The following is a 17,804-nucleotide window of genomic DNA, read 5'->3' as shown; positions in this document are numbered from 1 at the left end:
GTTATCGCATCGCGATAGCTGAGTAATCAGCCTACCGTGAGGGCATTGGATCCACAGGCGGGCTTGATGTGAGGCACTTGGCTTATTACGCCATACACCTCATATTTCCTTCTCTTTTTCAAGCTCCGAGGGGCACTACAAAGGAAAAACGCAATGGTTCTTGCCGTAAGTATGTGAACTCGTTTTATGAGCAGAGATCACTGATTGCTACTTTCGAGATAGGCCGTGGGGCAACTTTGCGCGACAGCGAGCATAACTTCTAACTTGGCTCAATGCCAGAATCTGATTCAAAAAACAGCTGCAGCAGGCGCTAAGGTGATTTGATGAAGAATTCCATAATTTTACTTCGGCTTGGTCCGTGGCTTATACTTTACCAGGTTCTATTTCTGCCGGAGGCTTCGGACTATATAGCTTCATCGGCCGATGAGTCTCTTGCCTCGCTGGATCGTCAGATCAAAGAGACTTTGTGTCAGCACTTCAGAGTTCAGCCAAGCAAGAGAGAATTCATATCAACATTGGCATCCATGAGATAGCTTCGAAGCAGAGACTCAAGAACTCCTTGATTTGGATCGATGATAAGGGTGTTATTACACAGAGCTACCAGAAAATACATCTCTTTGACGTTGACATTAAGGACGGACCAGTTCTTAAAGAGAGCGCGTAAGTTCATCTTTCCATCCTTCAATGCGAATGGGATACCCAATATTGAGCAATGGCTGCAGGAGCGTCCAACCGGGCAACGAAATTCTCCCGCCATTTGAAACCCCTGTAGGGCGTGTCGGCCTAGCAATCTGTTTTGATGTGAGTATCAGTCATCTGTGTGCACTGCAAATCAGATTCAGCTCATCGGCTTATAATTTGTCCAGTTACGCTTTCCCGAGATCAGTCTGGCTTTGAGACGTCAGAAAGCCGATATTATCACTTACCCCTCAGCATTCACAGTGCCAACAGGGAAAGCTCATTGGGAATCGCTACTTCGTGCCAGAGCCATTGAGACTCAGTCCTATGTCATTGCCGCGGCACAGGCTGGTCCACACAATGAAAAACGACGAAGTTATGGTCATTCCATGATCGTCAATCCTTGGGGAGAGATTGTCGCGGAGCTAGGGGAAGATCACGACGAGCCACAAATTGCGACAGCGGATATTGACCTCTCTTTGGTAGCAAAGATTAGACGAGAGATTCCTCTCCTTCGAAGAACGGATCTCTACCCTGAGGTCTAATCGAGGGACCCGTGGGCGTAGTATTTCATAGCGAAGCAATAACTACCTACCGAATTCTTTATAACGATTCCTGGCTTCCTTTTCCATATTAATATTCACCCTTTCCGCCGCTATTGCTCACAGGATAGATCTGGGCGCGGCCTCAGGTGCAATGACCGGATTATTGAGCCTTATGTAAGCTCATGCTCATGCTCATGCTCAGTAAACTACGCCTGAGCAGACAGATCCGCTCACTGAGCCTGCCCTGATTGCCGAGATCCGCTGACTAGCGTATTACTCAGAAGGCCAACGGCACACGAGATTTAGCTTGATAAATCGTGGTTCGCTAATTTAGTTCTGCGCGAAGGCCCACTTAAGTAATTTCAGCTTAGGAGGACATTTCCCGTTGTATGATCATCATGTCACTCTATTTAATCAGAGTCTATGATGACGCCTTCGCCTACCAGTGAGGGAATGGGAAATAAAGAGAATGAAATCATGGAATGGGTAGTCAGAATGAGAATAAGTTTTTCGACTGAACTGGTTTGCTCTAGTTGTTTTCCGAAAGTCCATTGGCGGAAAATCTGGCTCGTACAATCGCAATAGGAGCCTCGGCAGGCTTCATGGACCTTGGCTACGTTTGCCATTGCCGCATTTGCGCTATCACATTCGATCTTCTGGGTTCGAAAACTATGTGCCTTAAGGTTCTTGTCCGATTTAGATGAATCGAGATCTCACCGCTTCATGACGTGTATGACCATTCTGACGAACAATAGATGCGTTATGCACTTGCAAAGCCGTTCCATGGTACAAGCAACTTTAAATATACAAAATCAAGGATAATACTAATGACAGCAATTGAATTATTGCTCATGATAGTTGGCAGTCAGTTTAGGTCCCCTGTTACTGCCTTTTTGCGATATTTGCGAGAAACCATTATAACTCGGTCTCTAATCACTAACTAGTGACGTTCCATTACATAAGGTCTAAACTACCTTTTGACTTCCTCACTTGAAAGGAATTCTCTACAAGTTACGGTATCATACAGATAAAGCACATATATATAGAACATCCCGTTTTCTTTGTTCTATTTCATCATTCTGGGAAGCAAGATAAATCTGAAATAACATCCCGTAAAGACTGATAGGAAAATGAAAATCACGAATCAATAGGCTTCGGCCGGCAAATCGTCCTCGCCTGGCCCTTCGTTATATTTGTTCGAAGATTGAGGTTTGGCATGGCGGAGGCGATCTCCCCTCAAAATGTTGGACTTGTCTAGCGCATCGTTTTCGTCCTCTTCTATTTTTTGTTAATGGCTTGATTGCTTGCATATTGATCAAGAATGGTATACTTACGGAGCTGCTGATCTGAGTTGGAGTATGGAGGTTGCATGGGGTCTTCAATTTGCTCATTGTCTCCTTGAACAGGAACTTGACCTTTCAAACTGGGGTTGGTCTCTTTGGCATAGGAGCTGTCCGTGAAAGCTCCTGTCACAGGCGAAGAATCATTGTTCTCCTCATAATCATCCTCTGCGATTCTTTCGGCGTTATTCGACATCTTGCGTTATGAATTGAGATACTGTGAGAAGATACGAAATTGTTTATCGTAAAGGATTGGGGTAGTGGTAGAATTGCGTTCTATATACCACTTTATGAGATTCTAGACCTGTTTTTGAAACCAGATATTACGTCGTCAAAGCTTGTCCGCGGTACTTGTTGTATAACCTTCCTGACGCATGAGGTACGTAATTCATTGAAGCTGGTGGCAATCACATATCAAGATAAAATACTAGTCTACAAAACAATTCGCCAATCGAAGTCATATGCCAAGATATCGACGAGAGAAAGACAAAAATTGCACTCATGTATCGTCACAACAGAATCCTGGTCGAACTATCCAAAAGGCTAACTTTGACTTTTGAGACTTTTCTCAGCTTGAATATCTGTAATTGAAATAAGAGAGTGGGATCTCTTATGACTTGGCGTTTCGTCTTCATCTGTATCGAACAAACAGTTTCTTCCATAGTTAATCGGCTCTGTTATGACAAAACAACGCTAGGCTCCGGGGCTCTTCAATGAAATGGCGATCTTTTGCATAATTAATGTGGTTAAGCTTTCGAGTTCAACCGGGGAAGCGGTCGCGCTGCCGAAGACCTTAAAATTGATTTGCAAACAATCATCAAGAGCGAGAAATCATGGCATATGAGGCATCATAAATCTTACTCCACCGGCTTCTTGGAGGTCCTTTAAGGTAAAAAAGAAAACTTTCGCTACCGTTGTGCGACGCCAACCCTTCCCATCATCAACATCCCAACTTCCTAACCCGGCAAAATCACCTGGTTTTGGAAATCACACAAGTCATCGAGCTATCAAATACAGATACGAATACTGTTCTGGACTCTGCACGGCAATAAAAAAACTAGGTCATGCCTCCAACCATGGAACATGGGAAACATCGCACGCGTCAACTCCTGCTCGTCCAGTAACTGTAGAAAGTTGCCATATTTCTTTGAAGGCAATCATGATTCTCGACTAGCTCGCTCTCGTGTTTCCCAACCGGAACCTACCACCATTCTCCCATCAGATTTTTTCTTTCTTTTTTTTTTTTTTTTTTGTGCCAGACGAACAAACGTCCTACAATGCAAAGGTTGCCATATGATCTTATATTGTGGCCGCGATTACCAAGTTGCCCACCGCAAGGAACACCATTACATCTGCAATATGACCCAGAATCAGTGGGCTTACATCCAGAGACTAGAAAGGTATTTTGGGGAGGAATTTTATGCCAACGTATCTTATTTCAGTATCCATGACCCGGTGATCCCCCTGGGACAAAGATGGAAACACAAGAACGTGAAGATTATGTTGGCTAGCGCCCTAGAGCGAGTTCACACAATCAAATCAGTCGAGGATCAGCTCAGAGCTCACAGGGAAATAAAACTCATGACCCTTGACCCTTAACGGACTGGTGCTGCTATTGTCTCTTTGATGGCTCGTCTTCATAACTAAATAATTATGGATCAGGAGTGTTACGAAATTATGCTATCCTAGATCTTGCATCTAGGTGCTGATTGGCGGGTAGGCTGAATGCCGAATATGGCGCATTATCAGGACGAAGCTGCACGCGATCTCCGTTTCATTCGATGCTTTCGGGGATTTTGATGAGTTTACTGATGCTGTCCCAACCTCACTGGCTTCACGGCCCATACTGGCCTTCTCAAGTCTCTGACATTCTCACTACCATTCTTCTACTTGAGTCAAAGAGACTTGTGATGGTGATGTATAATCTTGGTCCGAGATCTCCTCACGAGATACAAGGCCTTGATTTAAATTACTTTCCTCAGACCTCGGCATATGTTGCTCATTACACGGCAAGGAAAAAGGATGATCAGCCTATTAACGAAGAAACCTCATAGCCACAGGAAGGCGTAGATGAGTATTACGCTGCAGTCAACGAAAGAAACCGACATATTTGGCCAACCTTTGCGGAAAAGATGGGTTTTTCTATGACAGGTCATGGTTCCCCCTTGACGCGTAATTCGGAGCCACGTCTGAATGCTAAGTGGAGATATGCTAAGCGCAGCTTCCGGCAACGCTGTTAGACTCGCCGCTAAGTTACCACTTGCGTAGACATTTCAAATTGCACCCTGAGGTAATTTCTTGAAAGATTTTTGCCTATCCTTTAGACCAAGTGGTGTTCATATAATTACGAAGGAGCCTAAGCAGGAAAAGCAAGCCGAAACTTTAAATTTGGTGATTCGCAAGAGCTTAAATTCCCGTGGGAAAAATATATAGCCCAGTGCTAAACAAAACAATCTCGAAACATCCTCGGATCCACAATAGTTCCAATCGACTTAGGCAACCATTTCGTCGTCTAACCAACTTGGGCTTCAGTCAAAAAGAATATTGAGAAATGATAGATTGAGTTTAGCACTTCTTTTAGTTTAATTAACCGTTGAATAAGTTACGTCGTGGGTTCTAGAAAGGAGAAAACAACGACTAATTTTCATCCACATTTCCTCAACCCCCCAAGATATCACTGATTTCCTTGAAGGTGAGATTCCTGGTCATTTGAAAAGCCACTTTCGAATTTCGCTCTGAATATCATTCTTATTATCTTCAGGCGAAGGGGGTTTGATCGAACTCAAAATATATCAAGCCGCCCAATTTCTGGACTCTGCCCCCATTTCACGAGTAAGATACAACACAATGGGCTTTTTTGACCATCACCAGGAGCCTGCACCAGGCCCTCCCCCTCCCCCATCGGGTCCTGGAGGACCTGGACCTTACGGTCGTCATGGTCCTTACGGAGGCCCTGGTGGCCCTCCTCCAGGTCCGCCCAGAAGATGGGAGGGATCTGGCCCTCATGGTCCCCCTCCACCAGGCCCCCGTAATGACCCTCGTGGCTGGGGTGGTCCTGATCCTCGTGGTCCTCCTCCCCCCGCCTGGCCCTCCCGAAGGCCCTCGTGGCTGGGAAGGCCCTGGCCCTTATGATCGTCCTCCCCCGCCAGGCCCCCGTGATGACCCTCGTGGCTGGGAAGGCCCTGTCCCCCGTGGCCCTCCTCCTCCAAGCCCACCCGGAAGATGGGAAGACCCTGGCTCTCGTGGCCCTCCCCCGCCTGGCCCTTATGATGCCCCTCCCACACCCGGCCCCCGTGGAGGCCCAGGTGGTTGGGGTGGTCCTGACCCTCGTGGTCCCCCTCCACCTGATCCTCGTGAAGTTCCTGGTGGCTGGGGAGGCCCTGGTCCCCATGGCGGGCCTTATGGTAGACCGGTGAAGTGCCCCCAATCAAATTATTTGGGATGCTTGCTAATAATTCTATCACAGCATGGTGGATGGTAAACTTGACGCATTGCGCACAAGAATGTACTGTATACATATAACATAGAAACCGGAAATGTTTAGCTGCGTATGAGTCTTGCTGGGAAAGACTCATTCGCAATTTTAGCCGCCTTTTTGGTCTTTCTGGGCTTTTGGCAATTACGGTATAATGTCAAAAGTGTATTGGTTGATTGGGTAATAAGATTATCAATTGAAGTCTCATACTAGTGAATTGTTTCGCTCTAGAAGAAGCGGGCGTTGCTAGCAGCTCAGGAAGCTAGCAACATTAGAACCTTTCATCCCCTAGTAATATAGCCTTGCATAGCCGATGGCCCATCTTGATTCGTATTACACTATCTCTATCCCAAACAATCTTACTTTGATGTCTTTATGCCGAGACATAAAAGTCCTTGCAGGCTTTTTTGCGGAAGTCTGGGACTAACTAGAGCGTGAGTCAGGATCCGACGTGTGTATTTTGAATCATTCGATAGGTACTGCAATCTGGGTATTCTAGAGGTAAGACTGCGCACAGATATGGCCTCACATCATCTACTGTCTCCTGGTTGAATACATCATGCCCAGTGTAAAGGATCCGTATTGTTGGAGTATTGTGGGCCCGTCTAGATCCTAGACTCTTTGTCCATCCAGGATGGATTTCCACTTTTTAAGCCATAGTGTAACTAGCTTGTCATTTTTATACTCTTTTTAACGTAACCATCCTTCGTGCCATGCCAAATGGAGCCCATAATTGCACATCGCTAGTCCCAGCTTCAGAATCAGACGGGACGGTCGCAGGGCGACCTTGCTTTTCGCTCTCACTAGGATGCCCAGTCAAGGGCCCCTGCTGCGTAACGGACTGTCGTTTCTGTTCAGCACGCTCGAGTTCCCCAACTTTCCAACCGCGGACAAGCCATAGACAAATTGAAGCAGCTATATACATAAATCCCGTAAAAATCTGTACATGAAGGTACGAAGTTCCACCATCGGCAGTAGGGCGACGAAGCTCCAACGCAATGACCTCTGACACTGTGCAAGGTGCAACGAGCCACAGCCAAGTGATACTCAAGCCAGACGGTAAATCTCTCAGCCCAATAATCTCCGCCAGCACCGGTGAGACAGTAGCCCAGTACGTTCCCGAGACGGTACCCACAAGCACAGCAAAGAAACAAACCACACCCATGCTATCAGCAAAGACCCAAATAACAAGACAGAAGAGGCCACATATGAACGTCAGGAATGTAGCGATATTGATACGGCCCAGGCTATCGCTGAACATCCCAACGAAAGGACGACCAAGACCCTGGCCCAGGTTTAAGAGTGCTGAAACAACACTCCCCTGGTGCGAAGTCAATCCAACCGAGAGCGCAAAGTTAGCCACACTAAACAACAGTGCTACATAACCCAGCATACTGAAAAATCCCCATCCCAAGAAAAGGAGAAACTCAGGCCGACGCAGCAACGGGAAATGAAAAGCCGTAAACCGACTCCCAACGAGCTTATTGCGATCACGAAGTAAATTTCCGCAAACTACATTCACGACACAAGATACAATGCCGAGGATACGAAACGCCCAGCCGAGTCCGTAGCGTGGAATGATCGCTCCAACCGCCAGCGAGTAGATTAAGCCACCGAGACCGGAGCCTGCGGCCGTGATGCCCATTGCGACACTGCGGCGTTTCTGAAACCATTGTGGTGCGATCCCAACGCTGCCGACAAAGAGAAATCCCATTCCCCAGCCGAAGCAGACGCCTTGACTAAGGAAGATATGCCATTTCTGTGTGGCAAAGGAGGAGCCGATTAAGGAGAGTGTTTCGAAGAAGACGCCTGTATTCAATACGAGGCGGGTGCCGTATAGTTGGATGAGAAATGTTGCTAGTGGGGCCACGAGGAGCGCACAGGAGATGCTCAGGCCGCCTGTAAAGGCGTAGTCGAGGGATGATGTGTTGGGGAAAACATTATGGGAGAGGTAATAACTCAGAAAGACGCCGTAGCTCTGAAGTTTTATACATGGTTAGCGATTATCCGAAGTTAAAAAAAGTTCTGTTGCTATTGCGGAATCTGTCACTCACGCTATTGATACCCCAGGTATGGGCGTTGATCCAGAATACACATGCGACACAAACCCAGCCGTAACCACCATCGGGCGGTACGTCATGCTTGTACTTCTCGTCGGGGTCGGGCTGTGGGGTAAACGAGGATTGCGGGTTCTCGGCCGCATCTTTGGAGCTTGTTACCGAGTCCTGGCCGTCTTGATGTGACCGAATGACATCGATAGTGGTATTGTCTGCCATGTCCAGTCCGCATATACCTCAAATCGCTCGCTTGAGAGTCTGAGGAAGAGTGGAGGGAGTTGCGGGCCCCTCTTTAGGGGTCTCTGCAGGTGGCAATGGGTCTAATCTTGGGAACCGTTTACCGTTTTCACGACATGAAGCTATATTTCTGGGGAAGAAAAGAAGAAAAGAAGAAAAGAAGAAAAGAAGAAAAGAAAACAGCTTAAGAAAGCGGTCGCTCTTTTGAGTCACATCATTCTAGTCTGATGGCCTAGTCCGTAATTGTTAAGTCGGACTTGGTGCCGACGTTCGGAACATAGAGATGGAGAAATGTCCGGGATCTTGGGGTCATAACGGTTCGGGGACTTCAAGCCAATAAAGTAGCATAGAGCTGTTGCCGAGAACTCTAAGGGAGCATTGACTTGGAGTGGGGTCGTGGGGTCGTGCCGTAGAGCCGATGCGGAGATACGGATGCATTGACAATGAAGATTTAGAACCCTAAGGAACTCGTCGCAATACAAACCACAGAAAAAGCATATTAAGAAGCGTACAGTTCCTGTAGAAACCCCAAAAAAGAGCATAAAAAATGGTGTGCTCTAGAATAGGGGCACGCTGTATTGGTCCCGAGTCCCCAAAGCAAGTCTTTGACGAAGCGAGACTATCCTAATCGGTCATTTGTTTCCATTAATGAAAATAGCTAGATCAATTGAATTGACTGCACCCATGCAATAGCGTCACACTTTTCATGCACTGTGATAGTTGTATGAACTGCAGCGAATGTCAATAAGGAACGATAAGCACGTGGAGAAAGCCCTAAGCCCTAGCCCGAATAGGCAATACATGATTGCATTGGTTGCCCTGGTGGTGTTTGTTTGGGCCCGCAGTTGGGTACAGCGGAGATCGATCGTGACCCGCTCTTGATTAAGTTGTCCCTCGGATCCTGACGTCGTTCCTTCCCTACGTTGTTGGGATTACTGAGGATTCCTGAGTAAGGTTACGACAGAGCAATCATGATGCACAAAAATACCAAGACTGGCCAGCGGAAGGTCTCTCCTCCCGGCCCAACTTACATGAACGGCGACCAGATCGGTGAGTTTGGCTTGACTCATCATCCCAACTAGGATGTGATGCCCTCTGAGATTCTTCTATAGGGTTCGCAGGAATCGGGGAAAGAAGTATCATCTAACGCGCCTCGACAGCAAGCTTCTTAAAGGATCTCCGAACGAATCGTCCAGCTCGTCCCACTGGCTCTCGTCCATACCCAGGGAAAGCAGCAACATCCCCGACCAATCCCCAGGATGACCTACCCCCGCGAGCGACCTCCGCCTTCTCAATGAACCGACCGCACGAGGAACCTGTTGAAGACCAACCCCGTGCTGGCAGCGCGCTGTCGCATCGTCGAACAACCTCCAACGTCCCTCAGAGTGGCCCTATCGGCCGTCCTTTAGCCCAAGAGCCACGAGCGATGTCCGTGCGGAAGAATGTCTTCCCTTCGCAAGTGTTTTCACGCTCTGTGCCCATTGCTGCGTCGCCAGTCCCTTCATACCGTGAAAATGGTCATCGGCTACAAGAAAAGGAAGAGGCGCGTTCTCTACGCGATGCGCTGCAAGGATTGGATCTGGAAGATGACGATGTGCGTCTCCATAAAGCAGCCCAAGATGAAGCCACGGAGCTGGTGTGGATGCATCAGAATCCAGGCATGGCCAACAAGAACCCCTACGCGCCTTATCAGAACCCAGACTTTAGCAAGAGCAGTTCAAGTTCCGCGCGGAGAGGCTCAGAGTCTTCTTCCAAGAAACATCGACACTCAATCGGCTCCAGTGCCTCCTCTAGTAACCCATCAAGCCCGGAGTTTACCATGGATTCGTCTGCAAAGAAACGGTCATCTCGGGCGGGAAATCTAAAGAAGAATCTTAAAGTCAATTTCGCACTGCCTGACGATCCCCCGGAGTCTGCTCCCAAGCCTCGAACTGTCAGTGGGGATACCTCCAAAGGGGTATTCAGAAACCCCGACGATCACATTTATGAAGAACCCAATGAATCTAGTAAAGAAGCAGCTGATACCCGACCCTTCTTTTCGAGATCCGCCTCCTCGGCATTACGAAATGAACCACGCAACGCACTTCCTCGTACCCCAAAGCCTCTTCCTTGGTTACGGGATCGGAACAGTAATGGATCCGTCCGCGACAAAATTTCCAAGTTCGACATTCATAAGAACCCGCCTACCCAGTCTCGGGACGCTGGATATACAAGAAACGAACCGACTCCACCACCCGCACCCTCTACCAAGGAAGAAGATGTCCCCACAAAAGATGGAATCGAGATACGCAGTGATGACATCCGTGCCGCCACCAGCAAGAAACTCAAAGACCGAAGCGAGAACCTGCCCAGGCCTTCTGCTGTTAGTGATCGAGTTGGACGACCGATCGTGAGCTTTGATCCGAAGTGGCAGCCAGAAAATCAGCCAAAACCCAACCGCTCGTCTCCTCCAGTACCTACCATTCAAGTGGCGCCGAGCATTGAGATCACACCTAGTATTGAGGTCACCCCCAGCATTGAAGTGTCCGCACCGCGTCCTATCCCTGTAATCAATATCCCGGATATCAAGGAGCCAACTATCTCGGAATACAGCTCGCCTACCAAACAGGACAGCAGATCCCCAAGGCAAGTACCACCATCAACAGCCCGCCAGACTCAACCAAGACCCTTGGGAAGACAGCCTTCGGAACCACAGAGTCGCTGGACCACGCCGTACAGCCGATCCGGTGTACCAACTGCAAGCTGTGAGGCCTGCTCGCTCGGTATCTCCGGGAAGATCGTTACGGCTGGAGGCTGTAGATTTCACCCAGAGTGTTTTATCTGCTTCCATTGCCAGACGCATCTAGAATGCGTTGCTTTCTACGAAGAGCCTTCTGCCAGTCGAGAGGAACGCCTGGCAATCTCGCCCGACGAAGACCGTGTACCTCGATTCTACTGCCACCTGGATTTCCATGAACTATATAGTCCTCGCTGCAAGAGCTGCAAGACCCCGATTGAGGGCGAGGTAATAGTTGCCTGCGGTGCCGAATGGCATGTGGGCCACTTCTTCTGTGCCGAGTGCGGAGATGTAAGTTTAACTTTCTCTTTTCCTTTTTTTGGGAGGGGGGAATATCACCTTGCTAACTTCTTTCTAGCCCTTCAGCTCTACCACCCCATTCGTCGAGAGGGACGGATTCGCCTGGTGTCTCAATTGCCACTCTCGTCGCACTGCGGCCCGTTGTATGGGCTGCAAGCAGCATGTTCTTGACGACGTCGTTGTCAATGCCATTGGTGGGCAATGGCATGAACGTTGCTTTACCTGCCACGAATGCGGAGACGGATTCGGCCCTGAGGGCCGCTTCTTTGTTCGTGAAGGCGAGCCAAAACGAACGGCCAAGGGTCGTATCATCGGTGGACCTGTCCAACTGGCTGTCTGTGAGCGATGTGAATGTATTCGCCTCAAGGCGCCTGGCATGTGTTGAAATCTTTGACGTTTTTTTTGGGGGGGGAGACTGAACCATTTATTATGATGCTACTGCATGATGATTTGTTTTTATTTCGGGCATTGTGTGCGCTGTTTATCTTCTATTCGTGTTTCTATTTCTAGGGTTTGTGAGATTCTGTTCTTGGTCTTGCGGGGTTTCGGTCATAGCATGAGCAGATTGTCATTGTTATTAGCGTCGGTCATTGGTAATGCAAGATATAGACATTCATAAACCTCCTTTACACCAATCGATCTCCGGTTTTTTTAAAGAAAACACATGCTCCAATTGCTCCCCACAGAATCAAGCAGGCCACTCAGGGTTCTCCTTCCTTCTAAAAACAGCCACATACTTGTTTCCCTTATTCCTCGAAACCTTTTTCGACTCCTCAGTCTCACAAGACATGACAGTAACACACGGATCATTCTCAAGTTCCTCTCCCTCCACCCGCTCAAACAAATGTTTAACAGAACCAGCCGAAACATCCTCACCCTCCTGCACGATAAAATGCCTCAGAATCCAATGATGATACTCCTCAACATCGGTGATAGAATACAATAACCCTCCAGGCCGCAAGAGATACGCATACTCCGCATTCAAACTCTCCGAAATAATACGCGCCTTGTGCTTCCGCGCCTTGAAGTGCGGATCAGGGAAACAGATAAAGATCTTAGAAAGCTGTCCGCGCTTGAAGAAGTTCGGCAGGAACTTCATCGTGTTCGCGCGAATTCCGGAGATGTTCTCGTAGTTCCCGGGCACGAGTGCGTCGGTCGTGCCGACTTCGTCTTCGGGGGCGGGCGCATCGGGGAGTGTCTCTGTTGGCGCTTCTTCTGATTGCTGTGTTGTAGGCGCTTGGGTTGTTCCCTTCAATTGCTCTTGACGGAGACGGAGGGCGCGGACGCGTGAGCGTACGTAGTCTGAGACTGAGGTTCGGATTTCAAGGCCCAGTATTAATGTTTCTGGGAGGAGGGGGGCGAGGCCGACGAGGAGACCGCCGAAACCGCAACCGATGTCGATGACTTCAACGTCCTTGATGAGCTTGCGGGCGCCGCCGAGGTTCGTGTGTGTAGGGTCTTGATCTATGAATGCTGGATAGTGGGGTGACCAATCCATGTGGTTGGGGGTACGGGGACTGAATCGGAGATGTTAGCTTCGTCATTCATTTTGTTCGAGCTGGGGTTTGTGTAGGCATTGTCGTGAGCAGGTGGCATTGGCCCAATGTTGAGCTCCCTGCTGACGAGAATATTCATATCAGTGTATGTTGAGTAGAGGATACACGTACTATTCAAGATTATGATCCGAAAAGACATTCGCATGCGCGCGCTGCCGGAAGAATTTCTTCTGCGGCATCTTGACTTCGCCATCGATAGCTGTCTGCTCGCCGAGCTTGCGGCGGTATTCTTCGCGCTTCTGCCGCTTATTCAGAGAAGGAGTCGTCATGGTGAAAGGTGAAGGTGAACGCTGAGTTCAACTACAGGCAATGGAGAATCGAATTGAAGGAAGAATAATTTGCGGGAGTTTTGCCCCACCATCAACTCCGATTGGCTCTCACATAAGCTCGACTGGGAACCAGCTTATCTCTACTTGACTCTCCACATCCACTACTATTTGTTTCTTTGGATCGTTTCCGTTTTCGTTTTCTAGACTAGACAGCATACACAGCGCAAGAATGACAGCCACAACGCCAGGGGCTTTCTCTTTCCCTCCGACATACAACTTCCCGCCCTTCTTCACCCCGCAACCGAATACCAATACCCGCCAAGCTCAACTTGAGAAATGGTCTTCATTGATCCAAGCATGGTGCAAACACCACAGACAGTATCGCCTTAGCTTGGTTGAAGCAGTCGATAGCCCGCTTTTCCATAATGCGGCACTGCGCAAGCGTCTAGATCTCCGTGAAGCGCGCGCGGTGATAGACTGGATGGTCAAGAGCGAGGAGGAAGGTGGTGGGGGTCAGCGCGCGGAGTGGATTGACTCTTCTGCAGCAAGCCAGGGACCTAAGTCTGTGGCGTGGGTTTGGTGGCGGAGGCCGGAGGAGTGGGCGGATATACTCGTGGATTGGGTGGAAGGCACAGGGCAGCGCGGGGCGGTGCTGACGGTGTATGAGCTTATACAAGGGGAGGCGACGGAGTCACAAGGTAAGACCTGGCAGGACTGTACTGGTCGATGAATATACTGATCCTTCTATGCAGAATTCCATGGCATGGATAATGATGTCATGTTGAAGGCGTTGAGCATCCTGTCTAAACGCGGCAAGGCGCAGGTCTTTGGGAGTGAAGGACAGGAAGGTGTCAAGTTTTTCTAAATTCTAAAGACGTGGCTATTCATGATGAAACGCTCAAATACTCCCATGTGTGCAGGCCAAGCCTGGCCAGTGCGCCTAACATTTACATGACATCTGTGACTTCAAAAGCTAAACCCCGAAATATGGGTGCCAGAACAACACCTCAACCCTAGTCTTCTTCGTTGCCAATCATATCCTCCGTCAGCTCGTACGCCTCGGGGCTTTTCAACTCCTGCGACATGGCCATGTCGAGCAGCCAGTCCACTCGGACGATCCGCGGAGCCCGCTTGATATCGCCAGCTACCTGACGGAATCGGGGCCAGAGACGAGCATGCTTGGACTCGGCACTGCTGAGAAGGAAGACGTCGTGTCGTCCAGATTCGCCATCCTCTTCACTCTCTTCGTCGTCACTTTCCTCCCGCCGTGAAGGGTTGGTCAGTGCAAGGCGGCCACGGAAGAGCATGCACTCTCCGCCATTCACGTCAACGATGGACTTGAATGCTTCAAATCCACCACGAATGTCTTCCACGCAGTAGATGCGGAACCCGCGCAGAAGCTTGTTCTTATTTGCCTTGGCCTTGTCTGTAGCCTTGGCTAAAGAAAATCGGAATTTGCTCTCGGCCGCTTTGTCGATCAACTTGAAATCTGCCGGGTCGAGCAGCTTGTCCTCTTTCAAGCATTTGGTGACAAAGTCGGTATTAACAATGACGGGCGCATATGCCAAAGCATTTACAAACTTGGTGGTACGCAGAATCGACGGGGCCGCCATGTGGGTGCATCGTCGGGCATCCTGAACCACCATGATACCCAGATCTCGAAGATGTCGCTATTGAAAATTAGCACAGTCTCACGTACATAGAAAGAATACACATACCTTGTCTGCATCTTCTCTTTTCTCATTGCCTTTCCCAACCCAATTTTGGTAGCCGGTGATTAGTAAGTGCATCGCAATAGCAGGTCGAGATTTCTTTGCCCTTTTAGCTTCGTTTGCTTGCTCAGTGTCACTTTCTCCCTCTGCTTCGACGGAGCGGCGCTTCTTGGGGTTGTCGCGCACACGATCCTCATCTGACTTCCGTCTACCGCCGTGTATGACGCCACCGACGCGCTTCATTTCTTTTTCGTACAGAGCAATATCGGGGGCAAGATCATGGAGATGAGCAATTGCTGCCTCTTTCGATTTACGGCTGCTAACCGACGACGGAGTCTCGTTCTCCTTGTTATCAGGGATAAGCCGAGACCGAGCAGGGGTCTCTACCTTCTTCTCTGAAGACTTGCGGGTCTTCCCATTGGCTTTGGGGGTACTGGTCTTTTCGGAAGCCTTATCACCGTCTTCCTGCTTTTTATCAGCAGGTGGCTGCATCGATGGCGCATCCCTGTCTTTATTCTGCATTGTAGTTGTTTCAGGACTCGGTAGACCTTCGGAAGAGAAGAAGTTCTTCTCAAGAACATCACGCTCCAGCATCCTCTGACCGGCAACGTCACCTAGGTTAGTTCGTGATGGGAAGTAATTGTAGCGCGGGCAGGAGACGGGTTGCATTTGCCATTTGGCGTAGCTGTCTTCCAACCATAAATGGTTGACCACGTGTAAGCCCCATTCCCTCGCAGCGCTGCATTTCTCACTTGTTCCATGGGCAGTAATTAAGTGCGTATTTTCCTGCTTCAAGGTTTTCGTGCACTCGGCACCAGCTGCGGCGATCAAATTTTCCAGATAAATTCTGGCTTCGCCAACATAGTTGGACAGACTGATTTTGAGCCCTTCAAACCCGGGAATCGGTGTGCGAGAAACTGGGTAATGAAGCATTCGGCTCAAAGGCCGAGTGTACTCGTTGTACGTCATCAAAGAGTACAGCCAGGCAAGATTGCCGACTTCTTTGTCTAGTCGTGAGGCATTTCGATAGACAAACCCTTCACGGAAGCGACAAATAATCCAATCCGCTTCGTTGAGATTTCGTGTCACAGTCGCACCACCTTGCTTGATGACCGTTTCGATAGATTCCAGCAAGCGCGAGCCAATACTCAAGTCAGGGGACAGCATGATGCATTTCCCATCAAATACGCTGCGGTCATTGGTCCCCTGTGCATCAATGTTCACTGTAGGCAAGGCAGACGGCTCAGGCGTGGAAGCGCCAGCCAGGCCCTTGTTTCCGTTTCCTCGAATTGGGTCGTCGGGGTTAGCGCGCAAGATCTCTGGATCGGGTAGTATGTACGGGCGCTCGTCAATGCGCCGACCAAGTTTCAGGCAATCATCAAACCTAAATTGCGTTAATAGAGAATACCTATGCATGCCGAATCATAAAAGACGCACCAATGAGGCAAAACGATCTTTGCACGCAGCTTTTTAGCTTGCGTCAGACGCGCCTTGTCTGAGTCCATGGTCAAATCTACCAGATGAGTAACCAAAGCGGACATGCGAGGGCTGTACAGGCCGCCTTTAGCCACAACTCCACCAATAATAGCATCTTTATCTCCCTCTGGGATGTCGCCGCATGTCACCACCACATCGTGCAAGAATAAACGTGGGTCAGGGCTATGTTGGCGTGGGTTGGCAAGCTTGCGTTTAGACAGAGAAGTGTGTACCCATGATGGCTTCACGATCGGGATCAAGGCCTTACAGGCGATGTCATAGGACTCAAAGTTGATGGTATTGGATACAATATGAGTGCACTCGGCAGTGTCACCTTTTGTTGGGCTTGAATTATGAATCGATGGTTCGCCGCCGTATTCTTCAATCACTGCTGCTAACTAAAGGTTTGGCAAGAGTGAGCCTTGTGCGATGCGCGTGATTGTAGATGATCGAAAAACATACCTGTTCGGCGGTCTCGAGGGGCAGTAAGTCTGTACATACAATGCAGACACGGCACTGCTCAAAGAGCTGAGGCTCCTCGTCCGGTTGCATCGTGGTTGGTAGATCCTGTTCTTGTCTGAAGGCGTGGCCCGCGTGGGGAGATGAATCGCAACGCTGACACGCGCCGGGCGCGAAGCCTGACGCCAGGTCACGTGAGTGGAACCAAGAGAAGTGCATCGGGTTGAATTTCTGAAAAAGTGATGATGAAGATTCAATGTAAAATTTAGAGATGAGTACTCAATCAACCCTGATGAGCTGAGAAACTGGGCAAATGGATTTGATGCCCATGCACCTCGATGGCGAAGGAGCGCATTGTGGATTGATCTACAAACGGAAGGAACAACCAACGACCTCGGGATAGTGCAGTTCTAGCCTCGAACTTCACCTAAGCAGTCTTTTCTCTGATCTTGATTAGTATTGATTATCCTCCCCACATTATTGACCAACAATGCGGCCACCTTCGAGATAGATCTCCTTTGCCGAAGACGGGGTATCGAGGAGCATTCATTCCCAGTATCGTCTACAGTAAGAAGGTAGAGTTTGCAGTCTGCTCAACGGGCCTTGAATCCTAGGATAAAACAGTAAAACAGCTACAGCACTTCAACTGGAATCTATACAGATCATCTGGGTATTTCTATTGCATATCTCCTAACGAATTAGGTAATAGGAAGCCGGTACAAAGCATAAAAAGAACCAGCAAAGAGATAAAGGCCGACTTCTATCTATAGCAACCCCGCGCCATAATTTTCTCCCGCAATTCGGTGGCACCAAGTAATACACCGACAAGAGAGAGAGAAAAATACATGTATGGTCAGCTAATATCGGATTTCCGTCTTGGACGAGAGACAAGTGTGACAATGACTAAGAAAGGTTTCATCAACC

At 48.9% G+C, this 17,804-nt stretch overlaps 8 protein-coding genes across 8 annotated transcripts; 4 read left to right on the top strand and 4 right to left on the bottom strand.

Annotated features, from left to right (window-relative positions):
* Positions 1-153: 153 nt before the first annotated feature.
* N7484_011407 (carbon-nitrogen hydrolase family protein) lies at positions 154-1,223 on the top strand (the record flags this gene model as incomplete). The annotated part of the gene is made up of 6 exons (XM_057121794.1): positions 154-165; positions 223-315; positions 378-468; positions 534-660; positions 723-801; positions 867-1,223. The coding sequence occupies 6 exons, from the start codon at positions 154-156 to the stop codon at positions 1,221-1,223; spliced, it is 759 nt and encodes a 252-aa protein (XP_056967548.1).
* A 1,144-nt stretch (positions 1,224-2,367) lies between these two features.
* N7484_011406 (uncharacterized protein) lies at positions 2,368-2,759 on the bottom strand (the record flags this gene model as incomplete). The annotated part of the gene is made up of 2 exons (XM_057121793.1): positions 2,368-2,501; positions 2,558-2,759. 2 exons carry the CDS (start codon positions 2,757-2,759, stop codon positions 2,368-2,370), a joined length of 336 nt encoding a protein of 111 aa, XP_056967547.1.
* Positions 2,760-5,498: 2,739 nt separating this feature from the next.
* On the top strand, positions 5,499-6,044 carry N7484_011405 (uncharacterized protein; the record flags this gene model as incomplete). Its single annotated transcript, XM_057121792.1, has 2 exons — positions 5,499-5,975; positions 6,030-6,044. 2 exons carry the CDS (start codon positions 5,499-5,501, stop codon positions 6,042-6,044), a joined length of 492 nt encoding a protein of 163 aa, XP_056967546.1.
* A 673-nt stretch (positions 6,045-6,717) lies between these two features.
* Positions 6,718-8,314, bottom strand: N7484_011404 (MCT family MFS transporter; the record flags this gene model as incomplete). The annotated part of the gene is made up of 2 exons (XM_057121791.1): positions 6,718-8,016; positions 8,093-8,314. 2 exons carry the CDS (start codon positions 8,312-8,314, stop codon positions 6,718-6,720), a joined length of 1,521 nt encoding a protein of 506 aa, XP_056967545.1.
* Positions 8,315-9,303: 989 nt separating this feature from the next.
* Positions 9,304-11,793, top strand: N7484_011403 (LIM domain protein; the record flags this gene model as incomplete). Its single annotated transcript, XM_057121790.1, has 3 exons — positions 9,304-9,382; positions 9,493-11,399; positions 11,467-11,793. The coding sequence occupies 3 exons, from the start codon at positions 9,304-9,306 to the stop codon at positions 11,791-11,793; spliced, it is 2,313 nt and encodes a 770-aa protein (XP_056967544.1).
* A 303-nt stretch (positions 11,794-12,096) lies between these two features.
* Positions 12,097-13,233, bottom strand: trm8 (tRNA (guanine46-N7)-methyltransferase; the record flags this gene model as incomplete). The annotated part of the gene is made up of 2 exons (XM_057121789.1): positions 12,097-12,925; positions 13,076-13,233. 2 exons carry the CDS (start codon positions 13,231-13,233, stop codon positions 12,097-12,099), a joined length of 987 nt encoding a protein of 328 aa, XP_056967543.1.
* A 229-nt stretch (positions 13,234-13,462) lies between these two features.
* On the top strand, positions 13,463-14,098 carry N7484_011401 (ESCRT-II subunit protein VPS25; the record flags this gene model as incomplete). Its single annotated transcript, XM_057121788.1, has 2 exons — positions 13,463-13,931; positions 13,986-14,098. The coding sequence occupies 2 exons, from the start codon at positions 13,463-13,465 to the stop codon at positions 14,096-14,098; spliced, it is 582 nt and encodes a 193-aa protein (XP_056967542.1).
* A 148-nt stretch (positions 14,099-14,246) lies between these two features.
* On the bottom strand, positions 14,247-16,973 carry N7484_011400 (uncharacterized protein; the record flags this gene model as incomplete). The annotated part of the gene is made up of 4 exons (XM_057121787.1): positions 14,247-14,903; positions 14,952-16,329; positions 16,383-16,819; positions 16,884-16,973. 4 exons carry the CDS (start codon positions 16,971-16,973, stop codon positions 14,247-14,249), a joined length of 2,562 nt encoding a protein of 853 aa, XP_056967541.1.
* Positions 16,974-17,804: the final 831 nt, after the last annotated feature.

This window comes from Penicillium longicatenatum, assembly GCF_028827895.1.
Source record: "Penicillium longicatenatum strain IBT 33135 chromosome Unknown contig_7_segment0_segment0, whole genome shotgun sequence".
NCBI classification, from domain to species: domain Eukaryota; kingdom Fungi; phylum Ascomycota; class Eurotiomycetes; order Eurotiales; family Aspergillaceae; genus Penicillium; species Penicillium longicatenatum.
This window is presented reverse-complemented; position numbering and strand designations above follow the sequence as displayed.